The sequence below is a fragment of the Podarcis liolepis genome (genome assembly GCF_965112155.1).
Source record: "Podarcis liolepis genome assembly, chromosome: 1".
Lineage (NCBI taxonomy): Eukaryota > Metazoa > Chordata > Lepidosauria > Squamata > Lacertidae > Podarcis > Podarcis liolepis.
This window is the reverse complement of record NC_139554.1, coordinates 34,186,690-34,213,225: the sequence shown is the minus strand read 5'-3', so window position 1 is coordinate 34,213,225 and position 26,536 is coordinate 34,186,690. Positions and strand designations below refer to the sequence as shown.

General features: G+C 42.2%; 2 protein-coding genes across 3 annotated transcripts in view; both read left to right on the top strand.

Moving 5' to 3' along the window:
- The window catches only part of PRORP (protein only RNase P catalytic subunit), a 49,731-nt gene extending 39,612 nt beyond the window's left edge, over nt 1-10,119 (top strand). For both annotated transcript variants that reach the window (XM_083508170.1, XM_083508171.1), the window contains exons 6-8: nt 6,339-6,487; nt 9,272-9,467; nt 9,780-10,119. In XM_083508170.1, the coding sequence (XP_083364296.1) occupies nt 6,339-6,487; nt 9,272-9,467; nt 9,780-9,908 (474 nt within the window). In that variant the 3' untranslated portion in view covers nt 9,909-10,119. The remainder of the gene's footprint in view (nt 1-6,338; nt 6,488-9,271; nt 9,468-9,779) is intronic.
- A 1,181-nt stretch (nt 10,120-11,300) lies between these two features.
- On the top strand, nt 11,301-21,402 carry PSMA6 (proteasome 20S subunit alpha 6). Its single transcript, XM_083510114.1, has 7 exons — nt 11,301-11,524; nt 12,404-12,498; nt 13,045-13,126; nt 13,943-14,098; nt 17,981-18,159; nt 19,424-19,518; nt 21,197-21,402. The coding sequence occupies exons 1-7, from the start codon at nt 11,449-11,451 to the stop codon at nt 21,252-21,254; spliced, it is 741 nt and encodes a 246-aa protein (XP_083366240.1). The 5' UTR covers nt 11,301-11,448; the 3' UTR covers nt 21,255-21,402.
- The last annotated feature ends 5,134 nt before the right edge of the window (nt 21,403-26,536 follow it).

Below are 26,536 nucleotides of genomic sequence, written 5' to 3'. Positions count from 1 at the left end.
ATTTTCCTCTTGAAGCTGAAACTCACTCCCTTTATTTGGCAAAAACAAATAAACCCACCTCCTGAAGTATTCCTTCTCGTATCAGCAAAGGTGAATTCACCCAAAGGTGACTTCCTTCTATGTGACAGAGCTATGGCAGGTGAGTTGCCATTTGGCTGAGTCATAATTTGTAGTGTTTTCCTACCAAAGCACTCAGGGAATTCCCTTCTGAGAAATGTTCCCATATCCTGAGGAGGAAGATAGTTGTACAAAAAGCCTGACCTTTTAAAAAGTATGACACACTCTTTATGCTATGTGGTGCAACGATTATGAGCCCATGACTGGGAACTGGGACTGTTGGCTGCTGTTCCTTGCTTGTACGGATAACCTGGTGCAGTTTTGATTCCTTCAAACTGATGTCTAAATTCCCATTGATTGCAGTCATCTTGGGGATGTACTATCACTACTGTTGATTACATAATGTTGTAGTTTTCATATGTCAGCCGGGAACTTCTACGCCCAAATGCGCATCTATGCACCTGTGTTCTAATCATGTGACTATTTTCATCCCTGGTCAATTGTGAGACATGACAATGCACTCTCTCACCTATTCTCATTGTGTCACATATCCCATTTGTGACTGGGGGGGTACCGTTTATCTGCACCCAAAGGTCAAATTCTCAGTTTGTGGTGGGACAGTCTCCTCCCCTTCTGGCAATAAAGCTTCACCTTCTAGCAAAGGATTTAAATTACACAATGTTTACAGTGTTACTGTAGCTGTTTTAGATTTTCTGTCTTATTGCTGATGGTTTTTGAGAGACTATGACAAAACAGGGAAGGGAACCTCTTTGCTCTCTAGGGCACTGACTGTGGGGCAGCAAACCACCATCAGGTTTTTTCCATAGCTCCATGTGACAGCGATCCTTTTGTGGCAAGTGATTTGAGTGCAATGGCTCACCAGGAAATTGTCTGCACTTCTCTGCCAATGTTCTCTCTTATTTTTTAAAAAATGCCCCATTCACATGGTAGGATGCTGTCTACAAAAGCCTTGTATTTAGGGGCACATCTTCTGCATGGAGCAATTTTGAAATACTTGTTTTACTGAACAAAGCAAGAAGCAAATCCATTGCTCTTCAGTATTAACAGGAGGTTTTCAAATAGCTGGTGATGGCTTTCACCATGTTAGTGCAGTGGGTGGGATCACATGGGCCACAGAGAAGGGGTGGGGAACTGGATCTGGCCAAAGGGACAAACATAGAAAAGCCAACAGAAGCAGAGAGGTTGGTGGATGATGTTTGTGTATGGCAGGTGCGGTGTAGTTTGGGGAAAACAAATGCACGTCTGTGGGGAGGAAGTCCACAATGGAAAATGCCCTCTAATTGCACCATGCATAATTTGGAATGTCAGTGTAGTGGTTAGAGCAGGGGTCAGCAACCTAAGGCCCATGGGCCGGAAGCGGCCCACGGAGGTCGTTTGACCGGCCTACGAGCCACCCCCAAACCGAGCTGCCTGCTCACGCACTGCACTAAACCAGCGCAGCACGGGGACTTGCTTCCACGGCACTGAAAATCACGTCTGTCCATGTGCAGACGCCAAAAATCACAGATGCACGCTCTCACGATCTGGCCCACGGAGGGATCTCCGCGGGACCGATCCGGCCCAGGCAAGATAAACCTTGCTGACCCCTGGGTTAGAGGGTCAGACTAGGACCTGGAAGACCAGAGTTCAAGTCCCCACTTGGCCATGAAATTTACTGAGTGACTATGAGTCAGTCATGGCCACTATGCCTAATCTATTCCACTCATACTGGTGGATCTTCGCTTCACCTGCTCATCATCAACTTTGGATGATTCATCTATGCTCTTAGAATTCCATATTGCAGTGCTAACCAGAAGCATGTTTCAGTAAACATCTGGGAGAAACAGTCAGCCTTTGAACCAAGTGTGAACGTTATATATTTTAATGGGATATTTTTATATCTACATTCTAACTTGAATGCCTCAGTGCAAGGTGGGGCAGGATTCAAAAGTAAATAAGGTAAATGAATCAGTATTCCTCTTCTGCCAACAGACTAACGAGATTTTGGGAGGGCCCCGTGCATTGGTGGTGTCACCTTGACCATTGAGGAAGGAGGAGCAGCGAGGGTGGGGTGCTAGGACTGAGAAAACACCCAAGTATTATCTGCGCAAAAAACTTGGAGAGGCACCTAAAACTTTTTAAATATTAAGGCAAAAGCCAATATTACAAGGTACCTTTTGGTATCATGTGAACTTGGACAAAGCATATTTTGTGCATGTGAATTCCTATTTGCCATTCACAATGCTGACAGACTTTCTTTGTAGCGATGCAACCATCTAAAAAAAACCAGGGGAATTTTCACCACACTGTCAACATGCTTGGGCATTACCCAGCTGTTCAGGGGATGCATTCAAGTTGCCAATTCCACCTTTTCCTCTTGAGTTCCTTTCTTCTTTCACCACCTCTCTTACACACACCACATTTGTTTAAAGCATTTCTTATTGAATTTGATCGTCTGCACTTCTGCTGCTAATTAAGTTCCCCCCTCCCTTTTTAAAAGGTTGCATTATTTAAAGTATTTTTTTAAAATTAGTTTTCTTACCTGCCCTTCACTTTAAGGTTCCAGGGCTGGTTTAAAAAAATCTATACATTAAAAAAATGTATGAATATTGTCATGCTATAGTTTCCTTAGCTGCTGTGAACTACAGTGTGACAGCAAATGGGGCTGTCAGTGTTTTTGGACCATCACAGCAGAATCAGAGGGTGAGGAGACATCAATAGAACTGGTGATGGAGGCAGGCAGGTGGCTGGGTGGCTTTGATGAGAAGTAAAGGAACCGGGTGGGTGGCTTTGGCAAGGAGTAGCTTCAATGAGGAGTGAAGGGAGGCAGCAGGTGGCTTAAGTGAGATAAAAGTGAGGCAGTGGGTGACTTTGGTGAAGGAGATTATGGCAGGTAGGTGGAGTTGGTGAGTGCAGTGAGCAGGGGCACAGGCCCTAGTTACCTAGTATAATCACACAATTTACATCATTCCTGAAAAGCAAATCATTTCTTCTAGTTTCCCCTTGGTTTTTCTAAATTGACCTTTTGTGCTTGACCTGCCATGGAAACCTGATAAGCATCCTGGATCTTATTGATCTATGAAGTAAGGAGAGAATTCAGAAGAAACTGGAAAGCACAAAAAATATTGACAAGTCTCTGAGAATGGCTGATCAGATGGCTCAGAGAGATTACAAGTGTGCAGTGTTACTAGTGCCATGGTAAAAATAAGGCCCTCAAGCACAGCTACACATTTGTTTTGTCAACCCTGCGATCCAGGTTTCAGTTTTCTGATTTTACTCTTATTGTCTGATGCAAATTGCTTTGGTTAGGCTTTTAAATGAATGCAGGATGCAAAATTTAAAACATAAATGCCTGTTCCCTCCCCACCAAGGTGTGCCTGGCTTCTTCACTATACAGTGGTACCTCTGGTTACGAACTTAATTTGTTCCGGAGGTCTGTTCTTAAGCTGAAACTGTTCTGATCCTGAGGCGCGATTTCGCTAATGGGGTCTCCCGCGGCATGATTCCCGTTCGCATCCTGGGGCAAAGTTCACAACCAGGAGCAGTTACTTCCGGGTTAGCAGAGCTCATAACCTGAAGCGTTCATAACCAACATTCGTAACTAGAGGTACCACCGTGCAGCTTTCAGCGAATGCTGAAGACACACCTTTTTAGCCTGGCCTTTGACACCAGAAAAGTGTTTTCAGGGCCCACCTTATTCTTGGGATTGTAATCTGTTTTCACCGTTTTTAATTTTAACCCACCCTGGGACCTGTTGGTGAAAGGCAGGTAGTAAGTTTAACAATGAATAATATAGTTTAAAAAGGCAAATGTTTCCAAGAGTTTATTGACAAATCCAGTACTGATCCCCAAGTATACCCATTGGCTGCTGGCTCAGGGTAGTGTTGTTGTTTTGTAGTGAATAGGAATGCAATATTATACCAGGGTATAAAGAATTGCAGCACCTCCTCATTTTTGAGGAGTTATATCTCATGTTATATCTGTCTTCACATTGTGTTTGAAAAATTTGCTCAACCACTCCTAGAGTCCTTGCACTTGCCCTGCATTGGTGCTTTCTGGAAGCAGCCACATGGGAGTTCATGAAGTATTATCACCTATGATATGTTGTGGTTTTCATCTGTTTTGTCTTTCTGCTTTTATCTTTTTTTATGTGTTAGCTGGCCCATGTGCCCTGCTGCCTGCCCCACCTCAGTCCCTTCCATTTTTCACATTTGGCCAGAGCCCCTTTGTCAGCTACTATATTTTTCTCCATAGGTTCATATTCTCAACAGGAAAGAAGCAGACCGCTTCACATTTTAAAATGAACTTCCATTGGATTTCTTAAGAACAGATTGTCCCATTGAGCACTGAATATTTTCCATTCTAAAGCAACAGCCCTTAGCATTTGACTAGTGTGAGTGCCAGCCATTTCTCGGAACATTTTTCTTTGATTCAGTCGTTTGAAGATTGGGCTATAAGTGAGTGGAAGCTTTCAGACATAGTCTGATGAATATAAAGAAACAGCACAGCGAAATTGTTTCTTTTTCCCTTTTATTGTGGGCTTTTATGTTTTCCTTAAAGATCTAGAAGTAGACTTTAGAAAGATTTTAGCAGTGTGTCATTTGGGGCCTGATCTTAACATTAGAACGTAAGACGAGACCTGCTGGATCGGGTCAATGGTAATGAGAAATCTGCAGTGTGTTGGGCACCCAAAAATATAGTTTTTGCCTTTTGGAAATAATTATTAACTATTATTTGGTGATTGGAAGGGAGAATATATGTGCAATTGTAAAGCAAGAAACGTTTGCTTTAAAATCCACTCATTCAAACCATTTGAACCATTCAGTTTTCTTTATGACTAAAAGAAAGTGGTTTCTCTTGTGTGTTCTTTTTCTAAGAAGCAGTTATATGTGGGAGTAGTATAACCAGACAGGAAATCTCATTGTAGCTATGTATAGACCACCACAGTAATATCCACACCTAAAATTAGAGGCAGACTATTATAAAAGGAAACAGGTAGAAGGAGGCATTCAGCGGTTCTAAAACAAAACAAGAACACAGAATTTCCTATTTATCTGAGTACGGATAGCTCCTGAATTCTTGCAGGATTTGTTTTCAGGTACTCCACAGTGATCGCAGGTCTTTTCCATTGGTAATCAGGCTTTTGAAGACTGCCTTCAAAGTTTAGATAGGGCCAAGCTAGGTTTCTTCAAACAGGACTACTGCTTTTGCGCAAGGCCAGTTTGACCATACGGATGAGGTAGGCAGAAGCGACACAATTCAAGGGCTATGCTAGAAGCAATGTCCAAATCTGGACTTTTGTGCTGCTTCCAGCACGGCTGGCTTCCCAAAATGCTGTGTGACATCTTGGGAGGTTATCTTAGTTCAAGCTGGGCCAACCTCGCCCTGTTTGTGGCGGAAAGAGAATGTGAGCTGGCCCAGGCTTTGTGCTCATCCTTGCTGTGATTCAACTTCCAACCCTCCCTTCCTATTATAACTGTGGCTTCCTGTTGTGTTTCACTGCCAGCCAACTCCTAACCATTTCTACAGTTTCAATGCAGCCTCTCCCCCTAGGATATTGAGGGTGGATGGTGGTAGGAATGCAAGGGGAGAGAACCAAAATATGAGCCAAAAATATGAGAAGGTGGGAGTTTAACTGCAGTGGCACATGAAGGAAGAAGTGTAGGCACCTATATTTTTTCTAAATTTTCAGCCTATATTCTCTTAAGGCTGGGGTGGCAACCTTTTTCAGCTCAAGGGACACATTCCCTTCTGGACAACCTTTGCGGTGTGAGAGGGCATCACAAGCCAATGGTCAGAGGCAAAAGTGGGAAGAGTAAATGTTATCTTTGGACAGTAGGCTAACTTCTATACATGTTCCTCTCTGTCCTCCATCCAGGCAAGCAAGAAGTATTATCAGAGTTCTGTGACATATTGCAGACAGGCAAAAGCACTCAAACAGGGTTCAAAGCAGGGCTGGTGAGGGTTTGGCTTGGGAGGGTATGTAGCCTGGGGAGTGGTTTTCTGGCCAGATAGAAAGGTCTGTATTTGGTCCTTGAGCCTGAGATACCCGCCTCCCTGTGCTAAGGGCTTAGTTGTTAAATGTAATTTCAGCTTCAGCAGTGGCCTGCAGTAATTCAGAGGTTCAGATCTGTCCATAGAGGACAATGTCTTATCCAGTATTAAGCTAGAAATACAAGAATGCAAGACGTGGTCCATATATTAGAAGCTTGTTTATGTCTTCATTTTCTTAAATGCTGGTTCACTGAATGTTTGCTGCTTCTTTTTCTTCCTTCCCATAGCTGCTGAATGTGGTCAGCTACCTAGCACAGCACAATCCACGGATGCTTATACTGGGGCGCAAACACATGCTGAAGAAATCTGCTCAGTGGCACAGAAATGATATGGCTGCTCTGCAGAAGAAAGCACACTTCTTCTTTACCGAAAACATGTATGTTCTGATGTTTAACAATGTCATCTTCAGAAACATTTATACTGTACTAGATTTAAGTTGTAGCTTTAAGACACTTTGACAAGCAGACCCTCAGTTTGATCAATTAAGGCAAATGTTTTTAGTTGTACAAACAGTACATTCTTGATGGGTTGCATTTCTTAATTTTGAACTTCTCTGCAATATTTAAATCCTTTTCCCAGCCCAAGGTAATATAAAACAAATGCAGGTCTTTTGTTGTCGCTGTTCAGTAGTGCAGCTTTGCCTTGTAGGTATTTAATCAATGATCAGCTACTTTGTATTCCCAACCACATTTGAACACAGTAAGTGTGCCATCCTAGCCATTAAGGCCAAGCAGCTGACGGGGTGTTTATCAGACTAAGCTGAGCTCGTTAAAACATGCCTCTCTCATCCAAAAGATCAAGCAAATTGGCATCGGCGAAACTGTCCAGAACTGCTAGATGAGCAGCCTGTGATAGAGAAATTAGGTTGACTTGAGCATTCAGCCGAAAGATCAAACACCTCTCATTATCCATTTAATCTCTTTCTCTAATACTTTCTCCTCCTTACATCCATGTATAGTTCATTCTGGAAACACAATGAAATGAAGCAGATACAATGGGCTGTACCCAACTAATTCAAGGTATACCCATTAAAATTAATGGGCCTAATTCAGTCATGTCTATTAATTTCAATGGGTCAATGATTAACATTGGCTGCAACCTTGTATCTTGTGTTAGGACATAGCCTTGATTTACTATTAAGTGTTGGCAGTGCTCACATGCACACTGGGAAAAATTACATTTCTCATCACATGGAAGCGTCTGTCAAAACAGAGAAGATAAAAGAGAAGCTTGAATACTATTTATTACTTACATCTGCTGGGTGTCTCATAAAATGAATTTTCTAGTCTGGAGGTTGTACAAAAATGTAATACAATAAAAAGCATCATAGACTTTAAACATCCAGCTCAACATAAAACTCAAGTACAAAAAATCCAACATACTAAAATGCAGTATAAATCACAGGAGCTAAATCACTAATAAGGGCTAAAATAACATGACCTTAAAAGGCTGGAGTGTGTATACCAGGAGGACAGCAATGGAGGGGAGATTCACTAGGGACAGCATTGCTTACCAGACTGAAAACAATGAAAAGGCCCTTTCTCTCATGGTTATTATTTAAACTTCAGATTGAGGAGGTACATGTAGAAGGTTGTCTCAGTCTTCACCATTAAAGGCTGGGCTAGTAGGTATCCTACCTGGTACTGAAGTTTCTAGTTGTGTAGAATTTTATAGGTCAAAGCTGGCACTTGGAATTGGGCCCAAAATTGATTCCAGAATCAGTTAAGCCAAGAGAGAAGCAGAATATCCTGAAATGCTTAACAAAGAGCACTCAACAAAGCTTTACCTATTTCAATTACCTCTGGTTATAAAACAACACAGAATTAGTATACGGTGTTATTTCTGCAGCAAAACTCTATAAACCTTAAAAGCTTGCCTTATTTTAGTACAATTGAATGTGCTTCTGTAAAATTTTGAAAATAAGTCCGCTGTGAAACTGAGAGGCACAGTTTTATTAAATGGTTAAATTTTGAAAGCTATCCAGCAGACCAGGTGTGGGTAATCTGTGGCCCTCTGGATGGCACTGGACTACTAACTCCATGAGCCCTGGTAAGCATGGCCAGTTGTCAGAGGATGGGAGTTGTAGTCTTGCAGCAATTGAGGGCCATGCATTAACCATCCCTGCAATTGCTGTTGTTGGCCTCTATCTATTTTGAGAGACAGTGGAGTGCATCTCTGCGGAAGTGATCTTCCCAGGGCACAAGCCTGCGCAGTGTGTATGGAGGTCCTGGGCTGCCCATAGAACAATACCCCCCCCCCCCGGCCTCATTGATGTGATCCAAAGGAAAGCAGAGCAATATGCTTGGCTGCAGAAGTTGCTGGAAGGAGGCAAGTTGCCATCCAACCGTCTTAGGGACTTCACTCTGTATTTGTGTAGGGTTTACTCCTTAGCCATATTTTTCTCCCAAAGATATCCCACAAGGCAGCGGAGGTTTAGGATCAGTTCTTTCCTTCTTTTAGACGGGCTACCTTCGCAGGTTGACTAACTTCCCCCTGCAGCACATGCAGAAACCACTATTGGTCTTGTCTGCTCAATCCACTGGAGCTTGTCTTTGCATACACAGGAAGTCCTTAACACGCTGAGGGTTTGAGGTTCACCAGCTACCCTCACCTGGTTTACTAGCCAATCAAAGCCATTACTGGGGTGTGGCTGCTGTTGCATGCTGGCAGCTTCTAGGAGCCACAGGTGAGAGTGCAGGGTGGGGACCAAAGGTGGACAAACTGCCCCAGAAGCATGATGTATCCTCCCCCAGAGGTACTACCCCATTCCTAACACCCCCAAAATCCCTGTAATAGAGACTAAAAAAATCCCTGGTGATTAAAGTTTGGATGATAGTTTCTCATGCTGTGCAGAGCTAGGCCTAAGTATTTTATGTTTATATCTGATAGATGAAAGATAGTTCCTACTTAGAATTAGCTACATTTATGTTTTGGTTTGGATAGTTATTTTAGATTGCAAGCTTATATTGTATCAGATTATAGTGAAAAGAGGACAATGGTTTTCTATTTTAAAAAATACAATTTTCTTAAATGTGGATGTTAAAAATGTAGATAGGAAAGGGTCAAGCAACTTAGTAACTTCATAATTAACAAATGAGAACAGTTTAAATGAGCTTCTGAGCATTTTAGCAGTGTGTGATGTTCCACCTTCTTTTTAAAGGTCTGAAGACGATCCATTCCTGCTCTATGCCACTCTTCACTCAGGAAGTCACTGTAGATTTGTTACCAGAGATCTATTACGTGATCATAAGGCTTGCCTCTCTGACAGTCTAACTCGACGGCTGTTCTTTAAATGGCAGCGGGGACATCAGATGGTGCTATCTGACTACATACCAGGAAAGAGGATAAAGTTTGAGGTATTTTTTATTTTAATGCACTCCTCCTGCTGATTTAGTTCTTGTAATGGCAAATGGCTGCATGTGATCATCACAGAATAATAAACTGATTTAAAATATGATTAAATTATAACATCAATGGATTAAGTTGTTAATGTGGAGTGGGTTAATATTTACTGGCCATCCCCCAAAATAATTTCTTTGGGATTTTATTCCCGTAGTACCTATTCTGCTTACCAAACATATCTGTGAATGTATGTTGGGAGATGTGCAACACATATATTTTTATAGGAAGTAAAAACTAACAGTTATTTCTCTTTCTTTACTTAACAGTCTGTATTGAATTTTGATACAATTGTGCAGACCACAGGTAACACATGGCATATTCCCTATGATGACAACGTCTTGGAAAGATCTTCTTATGAAGTGCCTACAAAATGGCTTTGCCTTCAACAGAAATAAAGGATGCATTTCTCTGAACAAAAATGTACACATGGCACTGTTGTCTCAAATAAAGCAGATACTATGTACCTATTATGGAATTCATGTTTTGATGCAAGAGACCTACATTTGATCGAATCCCTGAAATGTATCAACTCATATTTTATTATTTCTATAACGTATTGGAAATGGTGGAGAATATTATATAGCCAATTTTAAAATAAAATAAAAATTCATCTTTGATTTTTTATTTCTGTTAAAAAAAGATTCCTGATTTTCACCAATGTCTCTATTTCAGACGTTTTGCTCTGATGACTTCTTTATCAGAAACTCCACACAGGTGCTTCTCTGCACCAATATTTCTTGGTTTATGATGAAGAAAGTGTTACCCACTTACTTTAGTAGTACTGCTCATATTCTCCCAAGTTCTCAGTTGGGCACCTCTGTGACTTGCTGCTGCTGCGGTTTTAATAGAGGCAGTGGAGGGCTTTTGGGTTATATACATGCCATTTGCAGGGTCCCACCACATTTTACCATGAAGTGAGCCTCCAAGAAAGATACACCAGAGAAGGGTTGGTGGTTCGGTGCTTCTGATTTTCATCAATGGGGCGCAATGAACAGCCCACAGTACAATATAAGGCATCATTAAAAAGGGACTAATGGGATGTGGGTGGCACTGTGGGTTAAACCACTGAGCCTAGGGCTTGCTGATCAGAAGGTTGACGGTTTGAAGCCCCGCGATGGGGTGAGCTCCCGTTGCTTGGTCCCAGCTCCTGCCAACCTAGCAGTTTGAAAGCACATCAAAGTGCAAGTAGATAAATAGGTACCGCTCCGGCGGGAAGGTGAACAGCATTTCCATGCGCTGCTCTGGTTCACCAGAAGTGGCTTAGTCATGCTGGCCACATGACCTGGAAGCTGTACGCCGGCTCCCTCGGCCAGTAAAGCGAGATGAGCGCTGCAACCCCAGAATCGTCAGGGGTCCCTTTACCTTTACCTAAAAAGGGACTAACCTTAAATCTCGCCCTCAGTTACGTTCACTAAAATGGGCACATACTATGACAGATATCTTGCTGGTCCTTTACACTGTGCAGGCCTTAGAAACGGGGGGTGGCCATTGCGAGGGAGGGGGATTTTAATTTCCCGCACACGGAATAGAAGTTTTCCGCGGGCACAGGAGGCGCCCGCTTGAGCTTCGCGCATCCCTTCATATAGCGGAGCCAAGGAGACGAAGGAAGCCTCGTCTTTGCGCATGCTCGAAAGCCTGGCGGTAGCTGGGGCGGGGGGGGGGAGAGAAGCTTTACGCTACTCTCCGGCCCGCTCGCTCTTGCTGCGCTTGCGCGATGTAGACAATGACTAGAGCAAAAGCGGACCGGAAGTGAGTGGAAGACTGCTCCGCTCCTGGCGGCAGCCTTGGCCGGCTGCGCCTGCGCGGGAACCTGTGACCCCGGAAGCACTCCCCGTTGCTTGAACTGCGGCTCCTGGAAGCTGCCCTTTGCATGCTGTGTCCGCAGACGGTTCCCCCCCATCGCCGCTACGACCACTTTTCCTCCTCCCGCTGACCATGTCCCGAGGCTCCAGCGCCGGCTTCGACCGGCATATCACGATCTTCTCCCCTGAGGGGCGTCTCTACCAAGTAGGTGAGTGTTTGGCAGGAACTGCCCCGTCACGGCCCAGGGCCCCGCCTCTCTTCGGCCCCATCGGAGGAAAGGGGCAAAATGAGGGGAGCAGCCGCCCGCTCCCGTGTATTGGGAAGAGGGAGCACGTGATGGACATGCGGGGCGCCTCTGCCTCTCCCGCAGCCGCTTGCAGAGGGAAAGTGCCAGGAATGCGGTAGTCATGGGTCTCCTCCGTGCAAGGTGCCTGGGCATCTTGTGAAAGAAGGGCAGGACCGCGCAGCGAAAAAGCTGTCTTTGTTTAAAAGCGAAACCGAAAGGAGTCTGCTGCAAAGGAGAATGCACCCCAATGCTTGCGGGACGGGGAGGGGGGGCATTATCGCTATCCTTTTCATGATGAAGTTGCCCTTGCTGAATATTCCCCTCCCTTACCAACTATTGAAGTTCCAGCGCTCTTGATTTCTTTTGCATCAAATCACCCTGTTGATTTCACATTTACGATAATTGGGACAGGGGACTGGGACTGGAACGGGTTTCAGCTTAAAAAAACAAAAGCAAACTCCCAAATGCTTTTGCAAAACTGAAGTGAAGAGAGTGTGTGAACCTTATGATTAGCAGTAGGACACTCCAGCATTGCAAAGTTAACTCAAGTATCCAGTAGTTAGGGACAAAAACACATAACTGTGGAATGAGAGAGGTGTAAAACTATAGGAATTTGGTTGTGTCAAATGCTCTTTAGATCGAGATATGAAAAAAACCTATGTATGCCCACAATGATTTCAAGCTGTGTAACACTAAAAGTACTACTGAATATGAGTAATCAGAGTTTGCATTTGGGAGCTTCTATATATGCTACGTAGCATTGTTGTCAAATCTCCTGACTATGTTTAATGTACCATTTAGAGTATGCGTTTAAGGCCATAAACCAGGGTGGCCTTACATCAGTAGCTGTTCGTGGAAAGGACTGTGCAGTTATTGTCACACAGAAGAAAGTACCTGTAAGTAGCAGTATCCTGAGCATCTGATTCTTTTATTATTATTATACGCTTGGATAATTTGCTTCCTTGTTGATCCTTAATAATTAACTCCTTTGCTGTTTATTCTTGTTACTTAAAAGTACCAGAATTCTCTGAAGCATGTAAGTAGGCTTATAAAGAATCAGACTTGGAATTCTTGGGAAAACACACTTGGGTAAGGCTACTCCCACTGCAGAGTATCGCAGTCCAGAATGCACAGCCCCAAAGTGGGCACTGGGCATTGCTTTCTTAAATCTTTTGAATGGTGGTCAGATTGATCCTCGTGTCAATCAAAGCCTTATGAAGAGTTCAACCCACCATAGAGTAACTCAGTCAACACTTCCCACTCCCACCCCAGTCTGGCTGTCACCAGCCAGGGTATTTAGGGGTGAAGAGAAAGAGAAGCTGGCTAGTTCCATTGCACCATCTTATTTTCATCTTAATAGTCTTTTTGTTTTCTCAATGTGGAAACCTTCATTTGGCTGAGTAGAATATTGTTTAAAGCTATTCTTTGGCTTTCTCCATTAGGACAAGCTGCTGGATTCTAGCACAGTGACTCACTTATTCAGAATAACTGAAAACATTGGCTGCGTAATGACAGGAATGACAGGTATAAAAATTACCCACATGGAGAGCGAATGGATGATGACGTACAATGTTGATATGTAGTCAAAACATAATACTTCTTGTTAATATCCAATGAATTGTTATGAGCCAGAGGCATTTAATTTAGTACTGCCTCTGAAAGTAAGCAAGTCTTACCAATTTCTGAATGGGAAACTTTCTCGTAACCCTTTGCATATTGCACAGATATCCCTGGGAGGGGAGAGGGTGGTATAAATTATTTTATTAATCCAGTCTACGGGAGGTGTAGGAGAAATATTTCAAATTAGTTTTGTATTCAGATTTTAAGTACAGTCATACCTTGGTTCTTGAACGGAATCCGTTCTGGAAATCCGTTTGACTTTTGAAAACCAAGGCACGGCTTCCGATTGGCTGCAGGAGCTTCCTGCACTCAATCGGAAGCTGCGTCGGACATTTGGGTTCCAAAGAACAATTGCAAATCGGAACACTCACTTCTGGGTTTGCGGCATTCGGGAGCCAAAATGTTCGAGTTACAAGGTGTTCGCAAACCAAGGTACGACTGTACAAGCAACTCACAATTACATGGGAGTTATGTTCCAAGGCACCACGTGTTTAAGTGAAATCACATATATTTGAAACACCATTGAAAAAAGCCTACAAATACCCAATTCTGCCTCTTTTTGTAATGTTTTGGGGTCACTCCGGGTTTGGCGTGATGTGTATGTGCATTGTAGCGCACATATTGAACACGTGTAAATGGGGAGTTGCCTATAGCTTTTTTCTTGAAAATACATTGACTACATGAAGCATGGGAATGATGTCAGTTCTTTATTTATTTCAGCTGACAGTAGGTCCCAGGTGCAGAGAGCCCGCTATGAGGCTGCAAACTGGAAGTATAAGTATGGCTATGACATTCCAGTGGACATGCTGTGTAAAAGGATTGCAGACATTTCTCAGGTCTACACACAAAATGCTGAAATGAGGCCTCTTGGTTGCTGTAAGTATATAAATATAAACTGAAAGTAACATTTCAGAACTTTTGGGATGCTAAGTCTGAAATATTGTGCACGTGGACATCAGTGGGATACTGCTCAGAAGATGCTGCTTCTGCACGGAGCAAACTGTAATTCAACCCCATTGTGGTTCTCTGTGGTTCTCATGAATTTCTTTCATGATGGTATTTGAAGGCAACCTGGAAACCTGAAACCTCACAGGAAAATCCTTTGCCCAGGAGCAGTGTCTTCATCTCACCTACAATCTCATCCCACTGAAGAAGGGAGACAGTTTCTCAAACAGATACTCGTGCTTTATATCTCTGAGGAAAATGGAACCAGGGTCATTCCAATTTGACACTGGTTAGCTGCCTGTAAATTGCACAAAAACACAGATAAGCTTACAAAGGCAATAATTTAATCTGCTGAAGCTGAGTTAGAACAGAAGGTACAAGCCGCTTGTGTTTTTGCTCTAGATTTTGGGACCTACCAACTAGCATTATCTTAGTCTTCCCTTTATTCAGATTTGCCTTGAGATTATTAGGTCATGCAACAGATTTGCTAATGTCTTGTGCTGATACTACATATTCTACACAACCTTCTAGTTGTGACCGATAGATATGTATTTGAAAAGCATCAAATGAAATCAATTTTAAGTATTTGAGCATTTTTTAAAAACATTGTATTCAACTTAGATCTTATGCTTGGAAGTACTTTCAGGGTGACCTGTTTACTGAGAAACTGATTTAATTGAAGTACCTGCTCTTAAAGAATCTGGTTTCAAGTAATATTGTTGCAAGACACACTGAAAGGAAGTTACTTCCATGTAATGCAGTTACATTTTTCTCAGTCTCTACTTTCGAATAATACTGGCTTGCAATGCAATCCTGGAGAAGAGTGACTAGTGGGGTGCCACAGGGTTCTGTCTTGGGCCCGGTCTTATTCAACATCTTTATCAACGACTTGGATGATGGACTCAAGGGCATCCTGATCAAATTTGCAGATGACACCAAATTGGGAGGGGTGGCTAACACCCCAGAGGACAGGATCACACTTCAAAACGACCTTGACAGATTAGAGAACTGGGCAAAAACAAACAAGATGAACTTTAACAGGGAGAAATGTAAAGTATTGCACTTGGGCAAAAAAAATGAGAGGCACAAATACAAGATGGGTGACACCTGGCTTGAGAATGTGAAAAGGATCTAGGAGTCTTGGTTGACCACAAACTTGACATGAGCCAACAGTGTGACGCGGCAGCTAAAAAAGCCAATGCAATTCTGGGCTGCATCAATAGGAGTATAGCATCTAGATCAAGGGAAGTAATAGTGCCACTGTATTCTGCTCTGGTCAGACCTCACCTGGAGTACTGTGTCCAGTTCTGGGCACCACAGTTCAAGAAGGACACTGACAAACTGGAACGTGTCCAGAGGAGGGCAACCAAAATGGTCAAAGGCCTGGAAACGATGCCTTATGAGGAACGGCTAAGGGAGCTGGGCATATTTAGCCTGGAGAAGAGGAGGTTAAGGGGTGATATGATAGCCATGTTCAAATATATAAAAGGTTGTCATATAGACAGTTTTCTGCTGCTCCAGAGAAGCGGACACGGAGCAATGGATCCAAACTACAAGAAAGAAGATTCCACCTAAACATTAGGAAGAACTTCCTGACAGTAAGAGCTGTTCGACAGTGGAATTTGCTGCCAAGGAGTGTGGTGGAGTCTCCTACTTTGGAGGTCTTTAAGCAGAGGCTTGACAACCATATGTCAGGAGTGCTCTGAGGGTGTTTCCTGCTTGGCAGGGGGTTGGACTCGATGGCCCTTGTGGTCTCTTCCAACTCTATGATTCTATGCTTTGCAGATGTTCAAGAAGAGTTTGTTTTGGTTTTATTCCTATCCCTTTTTTCAAATTTGGAAGTTGGCATTTTAAGAAAAACGTATTTTGAAAAGGGGAATATATTTCAAATTATGTTCTAAAATAGAAAACAGTTTCACCTTTAAAATTGGCATCATGGGGTTTAGGTCCTGCAAAATAAATAATCAAGTTTAAGAAGCAGATGACCCTTTCTCTAGTGATTCAGTTCAGCGTTGGGCCTGTAATCTAATGCAATTAATGAATTGTCTGTTGTGCAGATATAGGTGAGCCGTTTGTTAATGAGTTGTGCATGGAGGTCTACAGTCCTTGGCTAGCCAAGCTAAAATCTAGTCCCCATCTGTATTTATTTTTTTTAAAATACTTTTTATTAACCGGCCAATCACATCAAATCAAATCACATCACATAAATTCCGAATTACAAAGCCGAATTTTAAATTTTGTTGAGGGAACCCATATTTCAAGATCCGAAGGGGGATTCTGATCGTCTTCTTGCTACTGCATTAATGTCCAAATCAGTCCAAACAAAGTTCATAATTCTATCCAGACTTATCTTGCTATTTTCACATCTTGTTCATATATTTTCTCTTTTTTCTTTATGATCTCTTCTGATAGTCTCCTTAAGCCGATAAACACCAATAATAATCCTGTGTGAATTTTTCCGTTCTTCCAGTCCTCAAATCGAGATGGTTTCCATATATCATCGCCTTCATAAATAACAGTGCTCTTTCCATCATTAATTACAGAACTGTCGTTCTTAAGTCCCACTGAGGAGTTTCATCCACAATATAAAAACAGCTCTATTTCTCTATTTCTCCTCTCAGACTTAAGTCCTCCGACAGAACTTCCCAATATGGCGACGGTATTTTTAACTGCGTCATTCCAAAGCCCTTATACATTCCACGCTCTTCTTAAAACATGCTCTGGTTCAAAAGTTTATCTCCACACAGCCTTAAATCCACAGCTTAAGTCCTTAAAACGACATTTCTGACTTGTGGGTGGGGGGGATTCTTGTTAAATCACATAAAGGAAAGTTTTTTCCCCTCTCCCCCGTCAGTCCCTTTGCCATACCGAGTCTTGGCGTATCTTCTCATTATCTATACTTGTTCCTCCGACTCGTCTTGTTTTATCAGAGATCTCTTCTGTTAGCAGTCTTTACTCCCCCTTTTCCTTGAAATATGTGCATTAGCTTCATCCAAATTGTTTCTTTTGAAGTTCTTGCAGCTAGTGGCGCGGATCAGAGACAGCGTCCAGGAGTGCCGAAATCCCACAGGAGGGCATTGTGCCTAGTGCCCCCATCCCCACAAATTCGGGGGTGGTATAGGGCACAGCAGGCAAGGGCAGTCCCCCACCATAATCCTGGGGGGGGGGGGTAGGGAGGCTATTTACTCCCATCACAGCCTCCAATTTACCTCGTGTGGGTCGGAGAGATGTTATTGTCAGCCATCTTCTGATGCACCCCTAGTGGTCCCTCAAAAACTAGTCCTCATCTGTCATTCTACCTCCCGACACCATTTCTGAAGGGAAAACTATCAGGGAACATGCCAACTTGGAAGCACCGCCACTCAACATCCCCCCCCCCAGCATGTCTTTCCTGCAAAGAGGCTGAAAAGCCTGTACTATTAGTTACTGCTTGAAGGTGCCCCAAACCCTTAACAGGAGCAGTAATGAACCTTCCCCCTGTTCACTTTTGCTGCTCTGGAGCCTCCTTTTCTGAGGTGCTTTGACCATGCAGTTGCCAAACATCCCCCAGACTTCATCCGAACTCTGAAGCTCAGAGGTTCGTGAAAATCATCAAGCAACTGTCTGGACAATTCTCCACCTACCTCTGAGCTTTGGAGCTGGGATTAAGGCATCACACTTGCCAGAGATCTTGTTGCACACTGCCCATGGCAAGTGGAATGCTGCATGTTTTGCCTGTTAGAGTAATAAGAGATTGACTAGGATAGAATGAAGCCATTGAATGAGAAAGGAGAATTCCACTCATTTTAAAAAACAAACATTTTTCCCCCAAAGGCATGATTTTGATTGGCATTGATGAAGAAAACAATCCTCAGGTATACAAGTGTGATCCAGCAGGATACTACTGTGGGTTTAAGGCTACAGCTGCAGGAGTCAAACAGACAGAATCAACTAGCTTTCTTGAAAAGAAAGTGAAGAAAAAATTGGACTGGACATTTGAACAGACTGTGGAGGTAAGTCAAATGTACATCAAATTTTGTTTGGCATCAAAGAGGTGGACAGTCCTTATTTGAATTTGATGGGGTACAGTGACATACATTCCCCCTCTAGTTCTTCCATGTGGTTGTTGTCAAAATGTCTGAGTTATTGTCAAAACATTTGCTTAACCTTTCACAAGTCTGCTCTGCAAAAGCCAAAAAATCCCATCCCATCTCCAGTTGCCTGTTTAATTTCATGCCTTAAGTTGCTGGTACTTTTAATTTTAGTTGTGGCACTGGGGAGCAGAGGACAGTTGAAATCACTGGCCGAAAAGTACTTGTCCTAGTAAGTGGGGTGCCCACTGATAAAGGCCTAATTTTTCTTGCACATTCCTAGGTATTCACTTTCTGTAACAATGCCTGTGTAGTTGGCTTATTGGGTAGGTGGTAATGCTAAACCAGTGTCCTAGTCTAGAAGTTTGTGGTTTCTGCTTTGCAACCTATTCATAAAGTCATAATAGTAAGAACATATATATGAAGCTGCCTCAAACAGAATGAAACCATTGATCCATCTAGTTTAGTACTGTCTTCATTGACTGGCAGCATTTCTTTCAGGCGGGCCATTCTGTCTGCAGAATCGTCTAAAATCCTTTTGGGGTGGGGTAGGGAAGAGGGAATGGGGAAAGCTTTCCCCACATTTTCAGTGTGTCTCCTCCTCCCACTATTCCTCGTTCTCACATCTCTGCATTAGCATCACAGTTGTTGCATGTGTGTATTGAGCAATAGACTGGTGGGGCTGATACTCAGTGACATGACATTTTTAAAGAATTTTGTGCTTCAGATGCCCAATTCTTTCTAGACTGATCTTGCCTTCGTCAAACACTTCGTCAGAACACTTTGACAACATTATATTAGCAACATGCAACCTTCAAATAGTTTGACTTCACCCCACAAAAGCTCACTCCTTTCCTCAACTAAAATTGGAAAGTAATAATTTTAATAAAGTTGCTGTACGCTGCAGTGTCGGACTTTTAGCTTTGAACGTTGCTAGAAACACAGCTGTCTTAACAAATCCCAACTGCAAGGAATGACTGCTGGCATAGTCATCTTCACAGCTCTTCAACAGAGAAGTTTAAAGTGCTAGAACTCTGCAGCATTAGAAATATTCTTAATTCAGCTTTGCATGAAGAGGGCATAAATTTAACAGAAGTGAAAGATAAGTTTTGAATGTCAAAGTAGTATTTTTAATTTTGATTTTATATGCTGTGTTTCTGATGTCTCCAATATATTTCAATTCTAGACAGCAATAACCTGCCTCTCTACTGTTTTGTCCATTGACTTCAAACCTTCTGAAATAGAAGTAGGAGTTGTCACACTTGATAATCCTAAATTCAGGTAAAGAGTGAATGCAGAACTTTCCCTTTTTGCTTATGCACAACTAAATTTCATTCTTCTTCTTAATGAGACAGTTTAGGTGTGACCTCAGGGTTCCATCCAGTGTGGTCATCCTGTTGGCACAAGGGCTACTGCTTGCACAATGGATGTTCCACTGCACCCTCTCTCCCATGCACCTCCCAAATCTGTTTTGGTGGTTTTCCCAACCTTCCAGAACAGATTGGGGGGACTGGAAGAGGAGAGGGAGGGGAAGTCCTCTTGTGCAGGCAGAAGTGCTTGCGCATATATTCCTTGACTTCCTTGAATAAACCTTGCACTGGAGTTCTAGAGCATTTCATTTTACTGTACACGATTGCATGTAACTGCTATTTGGGATGTGGCCAAGTACTTGAAGAACTGCTGTGTTCCTTGCATATTTCACTTCCTAGGGTATGCATTGTTTACACACGCTGCTAAATTCACCCACTGGCTCAAAACTGGAGTATAACAGGGTTTAAAGAGCCAGTGTGGTGTAGTGGTTAAGAGCAGTGGACTCGTAATCTAGGGAACCGGGTTCGCGTCTCTGCTCCTCCATATGCGGCTGCTGGTGACCTTGGGCCAGTCACACTTCTCTGAAGTCTCTCAGTCTCACTCACCTCACAGAGTGTTTGTTGTGGGGGAGGAAGGGAAAGGAGAATGTTAGCTGCTTTGAGACTCCTTCGGGTAGTGATAAAGCGGGATATCAAATCCAAACTCCTCTTCTTCTTAAAGAGATTATTAGCATCCCTGAATTAGCAGTGGGAGATTGCCAAGAGAAAAGTGTTGCAATGCCATCATCATGAGTGGTAACAATATAAGGGCATCTGTCGAGAGAATCTGCAGCCTTGAACCAGGCATGGCATGGTGCTCCATTAACAGAAACACCAGCACTTCCCCGTTTTAATTTATTATCCTTGGTACACAGAGCTGACTCCTTACTGTTAACACTATCTTGGTGTATTGAACACTATTCATTAAGAGCAGGCATCCCCAACCTGCGGCCCTCCAGATGTTTTGGCCTACAACTCCCATGATCCCTAGCTAACAGGACCAGTGGTCAGGGATGATGGGAATTGTAGTCCAGAAGGTTGGGAATACCTGACTTAAGAGCAAGAAAAAAGTGGCTCATTAGTGCTTTGAAGGGTGGCAGTTTTCACAGCTTAGTAGATGGCCATAATTTGTGGCTGCCACTGGCCTTGCTTCTCTCCTGTCTTGGGGAAGAGCAGGATCTTAGTAGAAATCCCACTGGGCTTCAGAGATGCTTGGAAGTAGCAAGCCTCCTGCTTCATAGCACTATGAAGCCCAGTGCAGTTGCAGGCATAAGCTGCTGTCCTTCTCCCAGACTTGGGAGATTGGTAAGGGGGCTCATCCTAGTGATTGTGCTAGGCTTCAGGAAAGCTTGGCAGCTGCTGTTTCCAAAACTCCTGTGAAGTAAACCACAAAGCTAGAGACTAAACCAAAAGAAACAAAATAAGTAAAACCTCAGAGGTACCAGAAAACTGTTTTATAAAATGTGCATGTTTTGATGAAGGCCTTCAAGAGCACAAAAATAGATCCTTGTTATGAAAACATTTCTCAACTGAATCTTCTAATTATGTATTTAATAGTGCTATTTGAGGTGCAAAATTAATAGCTTCCATTGTTTTCACTCCTCTTTTAGGATCCTTACAGAAGCAGAGATTGATACACACCTTGTCGCTTTAGCAGAGAGAGATTAGCTCTATTTAGAATTCCTAATTCTGTGACTTCGGGCCAGAATGTCTGGTGAAAACCAACTTGTTAATGGCTCTGGATTATGGGCTAAAAATGGAATGCTCACTATCTGATGTATTTTACTCTGTACGAATAAAATGGTGGTTTTGGAAAGCTTTGTCATTTCTTCATTGCTCAACAATTAACCTTCTTACATCAGTTGCTGTGTTTAGATTTACAGTGTTTTATAGCTATGAGCAGTTCCACAGTAACCACAAGTAACAGCTTTGAGAAAGTACTTTCAGAGATAACTGGGAGTGAATGTACTATGTTTAAACGTGCCTGCTGCAGAGTAATGGCTTCTCTACTGTTGGACATTAGGCAGGAAAGCTTGTAACTTTTCCAGAGCTAGCAATAAAGAACTCAAAAGAACAATTAACCTCGGGTTAAGTACTTAATTCGTCCGTTCTTAACCTGAAGCACCACTTTAGCTAATGGGGTCTCCCACTGCTGCTGCACTGCTGGAGCACGATTTCTGTTCTCATCCTGAAGCAAAGTTCTTAACCCGAGGTACTATTTCTGGGTTAGCAGAGTCTGTAACCTGAAGCATATGTAACCCGATACCACTGTACTCAGAAATAAGCCTCACTGAGTTGAGGTGTTTTGTTTTGTTTTGTTTTCTTTTTTAATTTTAAATGTTAATATCTTCCAAATAAGAGTGACATGCAAAATATAATAATAAAAATGTGAACCTTTATGTATAGTAAGCGTTCAATAAACCCATATTTGGTTGTATTAAAATCTGAATTAAGAGATAAGGTTCTGAGTTTTTCACAGAATCATCAAAGTAATTAACAGGTTCTTCCTTGAGGAAGAATGAATGTATAGTACTATATTTTACTGGTTTGCATTTGTGAGTTTCCACTGCTATCTTGCATTTCCAAAGGGAAATCCTTAGAAAATTGTTCGATCCTGGTACAAGTCTGTAACTGGAGATATTTACTCAAGGCAAAATAGGCTGCAGTAAATCTTTTCTATTACAATTTTAGGACTGCAGTGAACTACAAAAAAAGGTTTCACACCACACCTTCACCCCTAAACTGTCTTCATTCTTTTTTTAACCATGTAGCTTTAGGAAGTTCTGTATAATGTGAGAATCGCCACATTGCAATATTTGGTCCTATTAAAGGATTTAATTTGCTGACCCTGTCAAGTTTCACTGACGTGAACCTTCACATCTACCAGTTTTTATTACCATTTTACGGCAAGCCTTCTTTTCAAAGCCACTTAATGCAAATCTGTCAGGGTGTGGTTGCTTTTGAATCTTTTAGAAATGTATGATATGAACTATGTTGACTGACAGGAAACCAAACAGACGCTACAGTTTTATACTTCACTAAAAACATGTATATAAGTCTAGACTGCTATAAAGCTAATAAGTTCTTGGTGTTTCAGATGCGTGGCATGAATTTGGTTTCAGAATATACAAAAGCAAGTTCTGTAGCACCTTAAAAGCTGAACAAATCTCACAAGTGTTAAAACTTTCCAGTTACCAATATGTAACCTTATTTGATTACTGTTAATAAGGCAAATATGACAACTTCAAATGCATAACATGTATGAATCACAAATGGAACTATCTTATAACCACAAGAGGCTTAACTCAGAATAACCCTGTAGTTTATTCATACCTTTATTCCAAATGGACCCAAATAATTAAAACCATAATTTCCCCTTGTTTATTTTGTCAAGTGACTTAAGTTTTGCCATATCAGTACTGTTTTCCATGTTTTCTTTAGTCATTCAATAGATTTCCCCCCCCCCACACAGTTTTTGCTTTAATTGCTTTCCAATTCTCTTTAGCTGGACCAGGTGGCCCCCATCTTTGTTATCGCAGCTGCTATTTCGTAACAAAAAGCAGTTTTTAAGGAAGTCCACCATTTTTATGAACAGCACAGTTCTCAAGTTTACTTGTGTGTTAAAAAAACCTATAAATCATGTTAATAAGTGAGTCTTTAAATTAGTGGATGGCGCAATCCTACTTTGAAGTAAGTATATTGATTGCTAAGGGGCTTACTCTCAAGAGAATAGGTTTGGAGTTAAAGTATCACTGTCCCGGCCAGTTTATCTGCGATATACCCAAGGATACTGTTCAAACCTAAAACAGTAACTTCGTTGTTGTTTGGTCGTTAAGTCATGTCTGACTTTTTGTGACCCCATGGACCAGAGCACGCCAGGCACTCCTGTCTTCCACTGCCTCCCACAGCTTGGTCAAACTCATGCTGGTAGCTTCAAGAACACTATCCAACCCTCTCGTCCTCTGTCGTCCCCTTCTCCTTGTGCCCTCAATCTTTCCCAACATCAGGGTCTTTTCCAGGGAGTCTTCTCTTCTCATGATGTGGCCAAAGTATTGGAGCCTCAGCTTCAGGATCTGTCCTTCCAGTGAGCCCTCAGGGCTGAAAACAGTAATTTAAGTATATGCAATTTTACCAAAGCTGATCACCCCATCCTTGTTTTTTGTTTTTCCCAGTTAATATTGCTTTCTTTTAGTACTAGGATAGGTAGCAACCACAATTTTTTTTCTACTGGCTTTTCCCAAGTGTATTTCGTTAAATCTCTTAACTTCTACAGTCCTGTTACACGTTATCCCAGCAGCAATTTATTTCTAAACTGCATTCAGAACATGGAACAACTGGCCTGTTATCCAGGTATTCATTTCCACTCCTTTTTCCTTCTTCCTCCACTTCTTAATCTCTTCTGCTATTGTAACAGCTTGAGGCGATTGTGAGCTACACTGTTACCTGTGTATCAAGAGATGCTGAAGTAGAAATAACTCTTCGTCTTAAGTGACCAGTGCACAGTTCTAGTATTCAATGAGCAATACAAAAACCTGAAATATGAAGGGTATTGCTCAGCATTATCGGGGCTTCTTCACACACTTGTTTAATGTGAACAGTACTGTAAGCTTCCTGTATCTCCACTAATTCTCTGTTCTCCAAATGACGTTCAGTAAATCACCCTTTGTTTGACACCTATATAGAATTCACAAGTGGCAATTAAATGTTGCTGTCCAACCAGTTTATCTAGTGTGTAGCTTGGTGTGTGTATAAAATGATGAAAGCTGCTCATTTTGCTGATCTTAGCCTTCATAACTCTGCTCAGAACAGTTTGCTTTTTGAGAGGACTCAAAATAATTAAAAAAATAATAATCCTAGGAGTCAAAGAGCAGCATTAACCAGTCTGGAAGAATGTTTTCCATTAAAAATCCAGTGTATATGAAACTCAGCCTAGTTTTGCAATTATTTGCCTACTTATCGAGCAGCAATAACCCATGGTTAAATGTTGCATTTCTGATAAGAGCCTGGAGGGAATTCCCACGTTCACTTTGTTTAAGCATTCCTGTCCTAATCATGAGCTTTGGGCATAAAGTCTGCAGTTAGGCTAGAACACACAGGTTTAGCCTGTTTAGAAGGAAGCAACATCCTTGATTTGAAACTTAGCTCAGTTTTGCAAGTAGCACAAGTCGGTTTTTATTCATTAAAGTACTTTGTGCAACAGTGATGGGGGGGGGCATACTATCCCTAAGTAATAATTTTCTCTTGCAGCATAAAGGGAGCCTAGTTGGGTTTTAGGGCCCCACAGTGTGCTATAATTCATTCTACAGTATATGTGAAAATACAGGGTTTTATCCAACAAAGTCCATTAGTGAAAGGCCTTCCACATGCACAACAGGACTTCCTTGCCCTCCATGTCCCCACAAAACATAGCTGTCAACTTTAACCTTTTCTTGCGAGGAATCCTATTCGGAAAAAGGGAATTTCCATTAAAAAAAAGGGAAACGTTGACAGCTATGCCACAAACCTGTTCTGGGTTCCCCCATAACCTTCTGGAGCAGATGTTGGAGTTGTGGGGGGCAAGCAAGAAAATAAAGGGGAGTCCTGCTGTTACATGTGGAATTCCATGCACTGATGGGATAGCTTCATTAGAAACAACTCGTAGCTACTGTCATACCTTTTAAAATTCTGTTGCAATGCTGTGGGATCGTAAACACATTCATTAACCTAATATGTTTTATGAATGTACTAGTTGTGCATACTTAAATCTTCATGCCAGTATAAAAAGACCACTCTTATTTTCTCCAGCCTTAAATGGAGCTGAGTTCTGCCTGTGCTGCAATAAACTGCTGCATCTCATATTTCGTACACCCACACTGTAGCCTCTGTTTGGACAAAAGGAAACCAAATTTTAATCAAGCAATCAAAGCCAACTTATAAACAAGACACTTCTGCCAGCTTTCACTTTACATCCAGGCTCTTAGCACATCTGGGGAAGACACAGGCCTTTCTTACTGTTCTTGACTCGATGACAGCAGTGTCCACAACTGTAATGGAAATGACAAATAATATTTGTCTCTTGTTCCGTTCTCTCATCTCTGCCATGATTTAAGGCAAGGGATGGGGAACATGCGTCATGTTGTTAGACTACAGCTCCTATTATCGCTCACCATTGCTCCTGTTGGCTGGAGTTGATGGAATCCAAAGAGCCACAAGTTCCCAAAATTGAACAGATAATTTACTATGGCTTAGCAAGAAGCTTGAGGAAAGGCTGTGGGCAGTAAAAGCCAACATGGTGCCCACCAAATGTTGGATTCCAACTCCCATCAGCCCCAGCCAGCATGGCCCATAGTCAGGGGGGATGGGAATTGTAGTCTTACACAACATCTGGAGGGTACCATGTTAGTTACCCCATGCAGTGGACAGGTGTGAAGCAACTACTAAACAATGAATCAACATTTGCACTCTCATCTCTACAAATACTGGACTGGAAATCCCCAGTCATGCCCAAATCCTCCATTTTCTGGGTTACCTTGGATGGTGGTGCAGTGAGAGAATCCCAGGTGTGTGACCATGACCTACTGCCCACAGAATAACCTGCCCAGACAAATTCAAATTTGGCTGCATTTGTATTTCCCTCCATTAATTAATTTATAGTACTTATAACCCACTTTTCATTTAATCCCAGAACAGGGGACAAATAAACAGAGAAAAACAGCAGCATAAAAATACCACAAAATTATTCTAGTTAGGCCCCAAGGCCAACAAATTAACAATTCTCTCATAAGGCAACCAAAACTAAAACGGCAAAAATCAAAATGTCCAATTTAATCAAAAACCTAAATAGAAAAGAACCACAAGTCTTTCAGACAGATTTAGCACCCAATGGTCCTAGCAACACTTCCCACCTGTTTTCCCCCACTTAGGACAGTCCACTCCTCCTCTGTCTCTCACTTAAAGAGGGCCCCACTCTG

What these genes read in the sequence shown, in the direction of transcription:
- PSMA6 (XM_083510114.1), top strand. Translation starts at nt 11,449, where the DNA reads ATGTCCCGAGGCTCCAGCGCCGGCTTCGACCGGCATATCACGATCTTC. An exon ending in CGTAATGACAGGAATGACAG is followed by an intron (nt 13,127 to 13,942) that starts GTATAAAAATTA and finishes TATTTATTTCAG; the next exon opens with CTGACAGTAGGTCCCAGGTG. An exon ending in CATTTGAACAGACTGTGGAG is followed by an intron (nt 18,160 to 19,423) that starts GTAAGTCAAATG and finishes TTTCAATTCTAG; the next exon opens with ACAGCAATAACCTGCCTCTC.